The 12,644-nt window shown below is 38.8% G+C and overlaps 1 protein-coding gene across 7 annotated transcripts in view; it reads right to left on the reverse strand.

Moving 5' to 3' along the window:
• ST3GAL3 (ST3 beta-galactoside alpha-2,3-sialyltransferase 3) overlaps window positions 1-12,644 on the reverse strand; it is a 197,219-nt gene that overhangs the window by 86,799 nt on the left and 97,776 nt on the right. Inside the window, exon 1 of one of the 7 annotated variants that reach the window (XM_070609914.1) lies at window positions 8,531-8,700. The exons of 5 other annotated variants lie outside the window; for them this stretch is intronic. In XM_070609914.1, the coding sequence (XP_070466015.1) occupies window positions 8,531-8,658 (128 nt within the window). In that variant the 5' untranslated portion in view covers window positions 8,659-8,700. Of the gene's footprint in view, window positions 1-8,530; window positions 8,701-12,644 lie in introns of those variants that run through there. One more of the 7 variants, XM_008543982.2, reaches the window with a different exon arrangement.

The raw sequence follows: 12,644 nt of genomic DNA on the forward strand, positions 1-12,644 counted from the left end.
TAAGGCAGTACAGCCCTTAAACCCAGGCATGCGGGGCTGAAAGAGCCCAAGAGAAGACATGGTTGAAAGATGTGCTGCTCTATGTTTATGCTATACAATTTTAATTGATAAATTTTGATAGGGATAGCATTGAATCTTTAGATTGCTTTGGGTAGTATGGACATTTTAACAATATTAATTCTTCCAATCTATGAGCACAGAATATCTTTCCATTTATTTGTGTCTTCTTCAATTTCTTTGATCAATGTCTTACAGTTTCCAATGTACAGGTCTTTCACCTCTCGGTTAAATTTATTCCTAGGTATTTTATTCTTTTTGATGCACTTATAAATGAAATTGTTTTCTCAATTTTTCTTTCTGATAGCTTGTTATTAGTGTATAGAAACACAACTGATCTTTGTATACTGATTTTGTATCCTGCAACTTTACTGAACTTGTTTAATAGTTCTAACAGTTTTTTGGTAGAGTCTTTAGGGTTTTCTATAAATAATATCATACCATCTGCAAACACATACAGTTTTACTTCTTCTTTTCCAATATGAATGCTTTCATTTCTTTTTGTCTAACTGCTTTGGCTAGGACTTTTAGTATTATGATGAATAAAAGTGGTGAGAGTGGGCATCCTTGTCTTGTTCCTGATTTAGAGGAAAAACTTTCAGCTTATCACCATTGAGTATGTTAGCTATGAGCTCGTCACATATAGCTTTATGATGTTGAGGTACATTCTCTCTATACCCACGTTGTTCAGAGTTTTTATTATGAATGGATGTTGAACTTTGTCAAAAGCTTTTTCTGCATCTACTGTGATGATCATTTGATTTCCACGCTTCATTTTGTTAATGTGGTATATCACACTGATTGATGTCTGAACAATGAACCGTCCTTGCATCACTGGAATAAATTCCACTTGATCATAGCATGTGATCATTTTAATGTATTGTTAAGTCTGGTTTGCTAAAATTTTGTTGAGGATTTTTGCATTTATGTTCATCTGGGATATTAGCCTGTAATTTTCTTTTCTTGTCGTGTCCTTGTCTAGTTTTGGTATCAGGGTAATGCTGGCCTTGTAGTGAGTTTGGAAGTGTTCCTTCTTCTTCTATTCTCTGGAAAAGTTTGAAAAAGACTGGTATTAATTATTCTTTAAATGTTTGGTAGAATTCACCAGTGAAGCCATCTGGTCCTGGTCTTTTGTTTGTTGGGAGGTTTTTGATTACTGACTCAATCTCCTTACAAGTAATTATTTTCTATTTCTTCATGATTCAGTCTTGGTAGGTTCAAATGATACATTTAACATGACTAGAAAACGAATTACAATTCACATTTTCCCTACATACTCTGGGTAGGATTTGCATTTGTGGTAATCATCAATAAAGCAGTGACAACCTTGAAGAGTTACTGGAAGTCAGTATTCACAGGCAGCATGAAGGATAAGGATAATGTGGCATCATGAGTAATCATGTGAGCAGCATAAAATAAATGATACTAGAGAACTGAACAGGCAGGAGATATATACTGTTTCTATAAAACAGGTTCCAGAGCCATGGCACTGGAGTAGTAGTATTGCTACCTTTTTCTTGCAGTAGGAGATGTGAAATTAGCCAGGAATGATGCACTTGACAATAAAAAACATGAAGAGATGGTTCCTGAACCTGAAGAGAAAGAGATGGTGTCTGGATACTATAAAGAACCCTCACGTGTACTGATTGGATAATAAAGAAATACATAAATATCTCATCTTTCCCCATTGGTTCTATAGTTTCATCAATAAATCATTATATCTCACATGGACACACAAACTTGTTTATATAGCAGAGCACTTACAAAAAATATTTAGCTGGGGCTCTGTACACCCTTGGAGCAGACCTAATTATTCTCATTTTTGACAAGAGAAACTGATTCTAAAACCCATCCACTGTTCTCACCGAAGCGCTTGCTTTCTTTGTAGCAGGGCTTAAAGGTATAAGGACTGGAGTTTAAGTAACTACTTAGTAGTTATGTAACCTCAAGTAAGAGATAATTAGTTTCCTTAACTCTTAAAACAGCTATAACAATACACATTTTGTGGGAATGATGGAAGATTAAATAATTTCCTGGAACAATGTAGGTCAGAGCATTCTTTGAAAGGTTAAACAAATGTCCTACTGCTTTAATATTTGACTTCTGCTTTTACTGCTTCTAGATTACTTGAATTATTATTGTTTCACTAATTTAACAAGGAAAAAAATCTGTTCTTTTCTTTTTCTTATTTGGATTATTCTCTCCACCTCACTTGGCTGTCTCCAAACTTCTGCCAGATGGGCAGGAGGTCATGAGACTGCTGGGAACGGAGAGGGAGCACCACTGAAACAAGACCAACATCTCAGAGAGAGAGACTTGTCTTCACGTCTATCTGAGCCAAAAAAAGGGCTAAACCTCATATGATCTGTAGTGAAAATCATAGAGAAAACCTGCGTTCAATTTTTCTATTGGCCCTCAGCACAAGATACAGGTCATTATCATAATTTCCAGATAACATTCTTCCTAAATCCACTAAGTTCAAGCTTCTCAAACGGGGTCACAGTGTCACAATAAAGGGTAGGTGTACTCAAAGCCACAGCACACAGTGCATCTTCCTGGAGCATCAAATTACTTGAAGATATGGGGAAGAATGCAGTAAAACAACACACAGGTATTAGGTGCAGAATACAAAACACTTTTTAAAAATAAAAGGAAAGAATTTTTATGTTTGTAGTGGGTTGCTGTATGGTCTATGCTCATGCTCCTCTGCCATTAAGGGTATCTGGGGGAAAAGTTTCAGAAGGGGATGTGAGTCTTCCATTTTGGTTCCTGCCTTCAAGGTGCTTGTATTCCAGGAGGCAAGATAGCTAAGTAAATAAAACATTACCTTCAAATATAAGTACAATCATACAGTTATAAACAGGGTGTGAGAGTACAGAGATGAGGCAATTAAAGTGGCCTGGGGGATTAGGCAGGCTTCTCGAAGAGGTGATGTCAAGAAAAGAGGGTGGAAGGGCATTCTTAGCATAGGATTCAATACATGCAAAGGCCCAAAGAGGGTCTGGCATATTTCGGGAACTGTAAATACTTTCGTACACTTTTTGGAACAAAGTGTGTGAGACCAGATCATGGTCTTGCTGCTAGGACAAGGAATCTGGACTTTCTGCTGTAGGCAATGGGGAATCATTGAAGGATTTTTATGCAGAGGAATGACATGCACTAGTCCTACAGAGAAATGAAGAGGCCTGGACTGAGGGGTGATGGTGGATATGGAAGGGAAGGAAAGTTGTAAGAGATTTGGGAAGCAAAATAATAGAAAGTGGAAGAATGCAGCAGTGATTATTGAACAATACCAGGGTTTTTGTTTTATTTTATTTTTTAACACTACTGTTAATCCTCAAACAACTTAGTATGACAGTTATTATTATGCCCATTTTATGAACAGGAAAAAATGCAACCGGTAAGCAGCAGGTAGAATATTTGAACATTGAGCTTTCTGATTTCAAAACCCTCAGTTGTTGGTTGTTTTTATTAGCTCTTAATTAATATACTTTATTTTTTATAAGTTTTGGATTTACAGAAACATTGTGCAGATGGTATAGAGTTCCCATATACTCCTTGCCCCTCCCTGCATTTCCCCTATTATTAACATCCTGCATTAGTGTAGTACATTTGCGACAACTAATGAACCAATATTGATACATTATTATTAACTAAAGTTCACAGTTTACATTAAGGTTCACTCTGTCATAAGCTACTATGGATTTGACAAGTGCATAATGCACCTGTTCATCCCTTTTCCCCTTCCTCCTTCCACCTGGCAACCACCAATCTTTTTACTGTCTCCACATATCCACCATTATGGTATCATACTGAATAGTTTCACTGCCCTAAAAACCCTCTGTGCTTCACCTATTCATCCCTTTTCCCCTTCTCCCTGAACAACCACTGATCTCCTTACTGTCTCCGTAGATTTTCCTTTGCCAGAATGTCATGTAGTTGAAAGCATATAGTATGTAGCCTTTTCAGATTGGCTTCTTTCACTTAGCAATATGCATTTAAGGTTCCTCCATGTCTTTTCACGGCTTGATAGCTCATTTCTTTTCAGCACTGAATAATACTGCATTGTCCGGATATATCACAGTTTATCCATTCACCTAATGAAGGACATCTTGGTTGCTTTCAGCTTTTGGCAATTATAAATTTTTTAAAGGTAATTAAACAAAATGGTCTTTACTACTGTATAAATGAGAGCAATGTAAAACATTTGTGCAATATTGCAGTATTTGTGTGCAGTTTTCATATAGACATAAGTTTGCAACTCAATTGGGTAAATACCTAGAAGAGTGATTGTTAAATCATATAGTTAGACTATGTTTACCTTCATAAAGAAGCTGCCAAACTGTCTTCCAAAGTGGCTGAACCATTCTGCATTCTCACTAGCAATCAATGAGACTTCCTGTGGCTCCACAGCCTTGCCAGCAGCATTTGGGGTTGTTAATGTTTCAGATTTTAGCCATTCTAATAGGTGTGGGGTGGTATTTCACTGTTGTTTTAATTTGCATTTCCCTAATGACATGGTATGAGCATCTCTTCATATGCTTATTTGCCATCTGTATGTCTTCTTTGGTGAGGTGTCTATTAAGGTCTTTGGCCCATTTTTAATTGGGCTGGTTGTTTTCTTACTGTTGAGTTTTAAGAGTTCTTTGTATATTTTGGATACAAGTCCGTCATCAAACATGTTTTTTGCAAGTATTTTTTTCCAGTTTGTGGCTTGCTTTTTCATTCTTTTAACAGTATATTTCACAGAAAAAAAAGTTTTAGATTTTAATAAAGTCAAGTTACTGAATTTTTCTTTCATGGACTGTACTTTTAGTTTTATATCTAAAAACTTATTGCCAAACCTGAGGTCACACAGGCTTTCTCCTGTGTTACCTTCTAAAGTTTTATATTTTGTGTTTTACACATAGGTCTATATAGGTTCCTTTTTTTGTGTGTGTGAGGAAGACTGGCCCTGAACTAACATCTACCGCCAATCCTCCCCTTTTTGCTTGAGGAAGATTGTCCCTGAGCTAACATCTGTGTTAATCTTCCTCTATCTTGCATGTGGGATGGCGCCACAGCATGGCTTGATGAGCAGCATGTAGGTCCGTGCCTGGGATCCCAATCTGTGAACCCTAGGCTGCCGAAGCCGAGTGCACGAACTTAACCACTCTGCCATCAGGACAGCCTCCATCTAGGTTCTATTTTGAGTTAATTTTGTAAAAAGTGTAGGTGAAAGATTCAATTTTTACATATGGATGTCTAATTGTTTCAGCACCATTTGTTGAAAAGACTATCCTTTTTTCCATTGAATTGCCTTTGCTCCTTTGTCAAAGAGCAACAGACGATATCCATGAATGTCTATTTCTGGGCTCTCTATTCTGTTCCATTGGCCTGTCTGTCTATTCTTTTACCACTACCATGGTGTCTTGATTATTGTAGCTTTATTCTAAGTCCGAAGTTATGCAGTTTCAGTCTTTCAACTTTGTTCTTCTTCATCAGTGTTACGTGGGTTATTCTGGGTCTTTAGCCTTTCCATACAAACTCTAAAGTAAGTTTGTTAATATCCACAAAATAACTTGCTGGGATTTTAGTTGAGATTATGTTGAATCTACAGATCAAGTTGGGAAGAACTGACATTTAAACAATATTGAGTCTTTCTATCCATGAACATGGAATATTTCTCCATTTATCTTGCTTTCTTTGATCAGAGTTTTATAGTTTTCCATATATTATATATGTGTGTGTGTGTCTGCCTGTATGTTATTAGATTTATATCTAAGTATTTCTTTTTGTGTATGTGCTAATATAAATAATATTGTGTTTTAAATGTCAAATTCCAATTGTTCACTGCTGGTATATAGGAAAGCAATTGACTTTTGTATAGTAACCTTATATCCTGCAACTTTGCTATAATTGCTAATTAGTCCTAGGAGTTATTTGCCAGTTCTCTGGGATTTTCTATATAGACAATCATGTCATCTGTGAACAAAGACAGTTTTATTTCTTCCTTCTCAATCTCTATGCCTTTTATTTCCTTTTCTTTTCTTACTGAATTAGCTAGAGCTTTCAGTATAATGTTGAATAGGAGTGGTGAAAGGGAACATTCTTGCCTTTTCCCAACCTTAAGGGGAAAACACCTAGTTTCTCATTAGTAAGCATGATGTTAGCTGTAGGTTTTTTGTAGATGTTCTTTATCAAATTGAGGAAGTTTTTCTCTGTTCCTAGTTTGCTGAGAGTTTTTTCTAAAATCATGATTGGATGTTGGATTGTGTCAAATGCTTTTTCTGCATCTTACAGATATGATCATATAATTTTTCTTCTTTAGCTTATTGATGTGATGGAATACAGTAACTGATTTTCTAATGTTGAACCAGCCTTGCATACCTGGAATAAATCCCACTTAGTTGTGGTCTGTGATTCTTTTTATACATTGTTGGATTCAATATGCTAATATTTTGTTGAAGATTTTTGCATTATGTTCATGAGAGATATTGGTCTGTAGTTTTCCTTTCTAATGATGTCTTTATCTGGTTTTGGTTTTAGGGTAATACTGGCTTCACAGAACAGTTAGGAAGCGTTCCCTGTGCTTGTATTTTCTGGAAGAGATTACAGAGAATTGGTATCATCTTTTCCTTAAATGTTTGATAGAATTCACCAGTGAAACCGCAGTGGGAGGAGACAATCAACAAGTAAAACGTGGATATCCAACAGTGATAAACATTCTGGAGAAAAACGACACAGCAAGGGGAACAGGGAATGCCGATAGGGGAGGGGTTATAATTTTAAATGGGATGGGCAGGGAAGACTTCACTAAGAAGGGGAAATTTGAGCTAACGTCTGGAAAGGTGAGGAAGTGAGCAATCTCTGCAGGTACCTAGGATAGAGCATCTCAAAGGAATGAGCAAATGCCAAGAGCCTGAGGCAGGAATAGGCCTGGAGTATCTGAGGCACAGCAAGGGGCTGGTATGGAATAATAAACAAGGAATGCAATAAGAGAACAGTGGTCTAGACTGTGCAGGGTGTTGGCTGAGCGTGGTAAAAACTCTGGCTCTTATTCTAAGAGAAATGGGGAGCCACTGGAGAGTTCTGATCACAGGAGTAACCAGATCTATCTTTAATTTTAACAGGATCACTGTGGCTTCAGTGTGGGAATAGACACAAGGAAGCAAGTGTGAAAGCAGGGAGACCAGTCAGGAGTACAATAATGAGGCAGGAGGTGATGGTCGTCTGGACAGAGTGACAGTAGTGGAGGCAGTGAGAAGTGGTTGGATCTGGAGATATTTAAGGTAAGGCCACTAAGGTTTCCTGATAATTAGTTTGGTGTCAAAGATATGATGCTAAGGTTTTTGACTTGAGTAACTGGAAGGATGAACTTGCCATATCCTGGGGTCGGGGAGATTCTCAGGGGCAGGGTGTGTGTCAAGAGTTTGGTTCTGGACATGTTGAGTGTGAGATGCCTAATACACGCCCAAGTAAGGGAGGCAATTGGAGAAACGAGTCTGGAGTGTGAGGAAAGAGGAGTGGGCTTGAACTAGGAATTTGGGAGTCATCAGCATACAGATGCTATTTAAAGCCACGAGACTGCATGAGACCATCCACGCAGTTGCTGTGAGGAACAGGTAACTGAAAGTACCTAGTGTGGCATTGGGCATACAGGAGGTGCTCAATAAACACTTTCCCCTTGCAGCCCCAGGGAACTTGTCAGGTTGTTCTGGAAATAGTAAACCATGCCTCAGGGTATATTTTAGCCTGCCCCATGTTTACAGGCTTGGCTTGGTTTTCACAAGCCTTTCCAGGTTAAAAGTTGTTGGTTTTGGATTTCATACCTTTGTGTCTTCTCGTGGAATTCCTTATGAAATTAGACTGAGCATTAAAGCCCCCATGTGCTTGCCCACATGGTGACTAAAAAAAACCACATTGCCGACAGGAACTTTCCCAGAGCACAGAGTACCTACCCACACCCAGCTGACCCAGATGAAATCTTCATTTTATTAAATCAGCTCCCAGAAGGCTGACATCAGCTCAGGAAACACACACACCTGGACACCAAGGTCTGGCTCCTTTAACGCTCCAGATGGCTCTTGTCTACACTGGACTAATGGGCACATTCCTGGCTCCTGGTGTCATATCCCTCATAACTGAGACTGAGATTTCCTTAGGGTTCTGTTCAGAATGCTCTGCCTCCACATACCGGCAGGGCTCACCCGCTCTCTTGCTTTGTTTGAGTCTTTGCTCAAATGTCACCTTCTCAATGAAACCCACTTGACTACCCCATTTAAACTTTCAGTCTCTTCTCCAGCATTCCTTTGTCCTGCCATATTTTCTTTCATAGCACTTATCACCGTCCAAAATATTGAAAACTTTACTTATTTATTACACTTTTTGTTTATAGACCATCTTGTTCGCTGGTACATCCTCAGAGCACAGAATACTGCCTGACACATAGTAGTTGCTCAAGAAATTTGTTGAATGAACGAGAGGTGCTTACCTCAGTGTTGGGGCAGCAGCCTGTAGCCCTGAGCCTTTCCCCAGGACCTGCAACTTTGAACAGCGGACTCCTTTCAGAGAACCCAGAGCCTCCCCAGGAACCAGACTTGACCGCCCTGGGGGTATCATCCAGTCAGGCTATTGCTGAGTGCACTGAGCAGCCTGAGTGCTCACCCCTGGGGAACACAAAATTAATTCTTGAGCAACCTTGAGGCCAGCAAAACTCAACTCGTAGCCTCACATCCTGATTATTCTTGTTTACTCCCTCAATTAAGTCCTTGTCATTTTTCTCATGCTCAAGTCACTGCTCTCTGCTTCTTCTTCGTGGCCCAAGTTCCCACTTCTCTCCCCTCATACCATAGTCTAACTTTCCACTGTGTTCCGTGAAGCACTGTTCCTTTACATCCTCAGCTTCTTCAGTGAGTGTTCCTTCCATCTTCTGCTTTCACAGAATCCAGATCTCTCCTGGAAACACCATTTCCCCTACATCCCTGTGCAATGGAAGCTGCTCTTTCTACTATACCTCATGCACCTGAGGATCTCTCCTATTTCTTTATACTCCACTTCTGCTTTCAAACTACCAGTATGTCATCCTTATTTGAAAAACAAGAAACAAAAACCTGTTCATTGCTCATGCTATCCTGAAATATTACCTCTTACTCTCCCTTGCTGTTCTCATTTACTCCCTCCCATTCGCTAAGACTTTAGCTTACAAGACGTTCTTTCCAATCAAGCTTAATGAGGCCATTCACATGGCTTAGAATTTTCAGTTTTATCCCAGTTACAAAGCACATGGTTAGTACTCAAGAAATATTTGCTAAGTGAATGAGTGAAGAAATGAAATCTAGGGCACGGTACAGGAGGCAAGCTGAGGTCCAAGTCTCATTACCAGACATTGATGGGGTACAGGATAGGCTGAATCTCACTCATCCTTCGATCATCCCCATTTTATAGTGGGAAAATGAGGCTTAGCAGTTAAATAACTCACTCAAGATTATTGCTAGCAAGACATGGAATTAGTTTTAAAAATCCAGTCTGACTCCACAGCCCAGGTTTTTAACCACCAAAAAATACTGCCCTTCTGAATAACAGAGACTGCAGTTAAAAGACAAGGTTTTGTGCAGCTCACTGCATGTAAGTATTATTCTAAATAATCTATCGTGCTGACACATGATTTTTGTCATCTAGCAGCAGGGAATTCCCTGCTGCTATTCTATTTCCCAAAGGAAATAGAAAACAATTCCACAAAGATATAATTAAAAGAATATAGAGGAAACAAAAAAGTCCAAAATGTCTATTTCCATATTTTTGGAGTATCATTGACTAGAGAGATATCTTAAGAGTATTTCTGTATAATAGGATTTCAAGAATAGAAAACATCTGAGTTGGGGAGACAATTTCCATGCAGATATATCTGTGCTGCATTCTCAATTAAGGGTCATCCAACTATGATTCGTGGGCCAACTCTGACCCACTATCTGTTTTTTGTATGGCCTATGAGTTAAGAATGCCTTTTACATTTTTAATGGTTGGGGGAAAAGTCAGAAGAATAATATTTCATGACACACACAAATTTTATGAAATTAAAATTTCAGTGTCCATAAATAAAGTTTCATTGGAATACAGCCATGCTCATTTGTCTATGTGCTGTCTATGGCAGCTTTCATATCACAGCAGCAAAGTTGAGTAGTTGCAACAGAGACAATAAGGCCCCTCAAACCCTAAAATATTGACCATTTGGCCTTTTACACAAAAAGTTGGCCAATTCCTGTTATAAATCATTTCTTCTGACATCTTCCAGTTCACTAGCTCTGTCTTCAGCTGTATCTAATCGGCTACTAAATCCTTCTATTGAGTTCTTAATTTTGGTTACTGTATTTTTCAACTGTGGAAGTTCTTTCTTTTTCAAATCTAATATTTTACATTTTATAGTTCCCTATATATGTATATAGTTCAACATTGTCTTTCATTTCTTAAATATAGTATATATAACTGCTTTATAAACTGTCTGGTAATTCCAATTTCAGAAGTCTTTATGGGTCCTCCTCTGCTTTCTGTTGTTTTTCATGGTTGTCACTAATGGAGCTTTGTTTCCTTTTGTGCTTAGTTATTTTTTACTGTGAGGTGCTCATTTCCTTGAAAAGTTATTTGTGAGGAATTCATATCATAGGGTTTGCATTTGCTTCTGCCAGGAGCTTGGAGGAAAGGCCAGTCTGGAATACCCTAAACTGAGTTCATGGATCACCTGAGTGATGAGAACTCTGGCTGTGAATATCAAGTGTTTCTGTTTTATTAACTTATTGCCCTGATCCACTCAAGAACTCTGGCAACCTTTCCTGCAGTCCTGGTTTGGGTGTGCAGGTTTAGTTCTCATTTTTCCTTATGCTGAGTCCATGGGGTTCCAGTTTAATGTGAAAAGGATCAAAGACAGAAAATATGGAAGAGGAGTTAACAGATGTGGAGGCTAGAATGAGAAGGTCTAACATTTAATCAGAGTTTCAGAAGAGGAGTAGAGAGAGAGTGGAGAAGAGGCAGTGTTTAAAGAGAGGACAGCTGAAAATTTTCCAGAACACACAAATTCTTATACTCAAGAAGCTAAAATGAACCCAGTCAAACTAAATGAGAATAAATTCTTACAGTTATATACTTAGTCATACTTTATAGGACCCTTTCTTTTATTCTTCATAAAACCTTAGAAAGTAGGTATTATTATCTACATTTTTTCATAAGAGAAAATTGGGATTCCGAGAGCTAAATGAATTATCTAAGGTCATGTAATTCTAAGCAGCAGAAGCAGAATTCAAATCCCGTTCTTCTGATCCAAGTTCAGGTCCTCTCCTATACATTAGAAATAGAACACAACACAGCAGAGAAAGACTTCGTAAGGGGGATCTGAACATTGCTAAGGAATTATCCCCTCCCAAACAGAAGCTTTCACTTGGAAACTTCTCCTTGCAAGCACATAAAAACCTTCCCACTTATCTGTGTTTTCTTCTGAAGACAGCATTGGATTGGAAACGCCTTTGCAGTAAGAAGCAGGAAAATTCTAGCTCATACCTTAAGTTGTGAGATAAATCAAATGAGGGCAAGCCAATTCCCTGCACTATAGACCATTTAAGTTGACTCAAATGGATTGTGGAACCAGCCTGGTACACAACAGAAAGCTACACAACAGCCTACTGTGCACCACCCAACTGTCAGGACAGCAAGGCAGGATGTCCTCCTAATTCCCCTCCTTATGCTGTTGAAGACATTTAAATACAGTAGTTAACATGTCCTAGATAACATGTCTTTTGTTCATCAATGTGATTCAACTTGGTAATTACTACTTCTCTTCTGTTTTGGTGTCAGTTCACTGGCTTATAGTTTATACTTGATTTGTTTTTCGCCCAGAGCACTAAATTAAGACTTTTCTAAGAGTGAAGCCTATGGCTTTCTAGTGTAATCAAGCCTCACTCCCCAGATGTTAACATGAGGCTGACATCTCTCCACTAGCTTGGTATAAACAGCAGACCATTCTTCCTTTGTAGCTACCTCCATGATATGGAAAAGCTGGGAGAATTACAATGCCTGAACTCACAGTATGAGACTGCAGAAGCTAAGAAGCCAGATGCCAGGAAAAGGGTCTGGATGCCAGACAATTCAGTGGGAAAGCCAAATACCCCAGATTTGATGTCTTGTTTGTAGGGGTAACCATCACCATAAGAAACACCTGTGATCAAGGCGTCATGCAAGAGAGGAAAGGAAGGAGACACAATTCTGATCTGTCACGTCTGTCTGGTACAAGACAGGGAACACAGGTGTACAAAGACGACTAACAACAGAAAGAAGCGACAGGTAGTTTTGCAACCATGATTGCACATCAACCATGTGACAGGTCCTGTGCAGGGCAGGAACATTCAGAGTGGATAGAGTCCAATCTCAAGGCATCCTGGTCTAATGGGGGAAGTGTATAGTCATCCACCTATCATCCATCCGTGCAGCCATGTGTTCAGTGTTTACTGAGTACCTAACAAGCATATGCCAATACTGTTTTGGTGCTAAGTAGACCAAGAAGCCAGAACAGGGAAGGATTCTGGAAGGATTAGATACCATTTACTTGAAAGCCCCAATGA

This window comes from Equus przewalskii, chromosome 2, assembly GCF_037783145.1.
Source record: "Equus przewalskii isolate Varuska chromosome 2, EquPr2, whole genome shotgun sequence".
In the NCBI taxonomy this organism is placed as follows: Eukaryota; Metazoa; Chordata; class Mammalia; order Perissodactyla; family Equidae; genus Equus; species Equus przewalskii.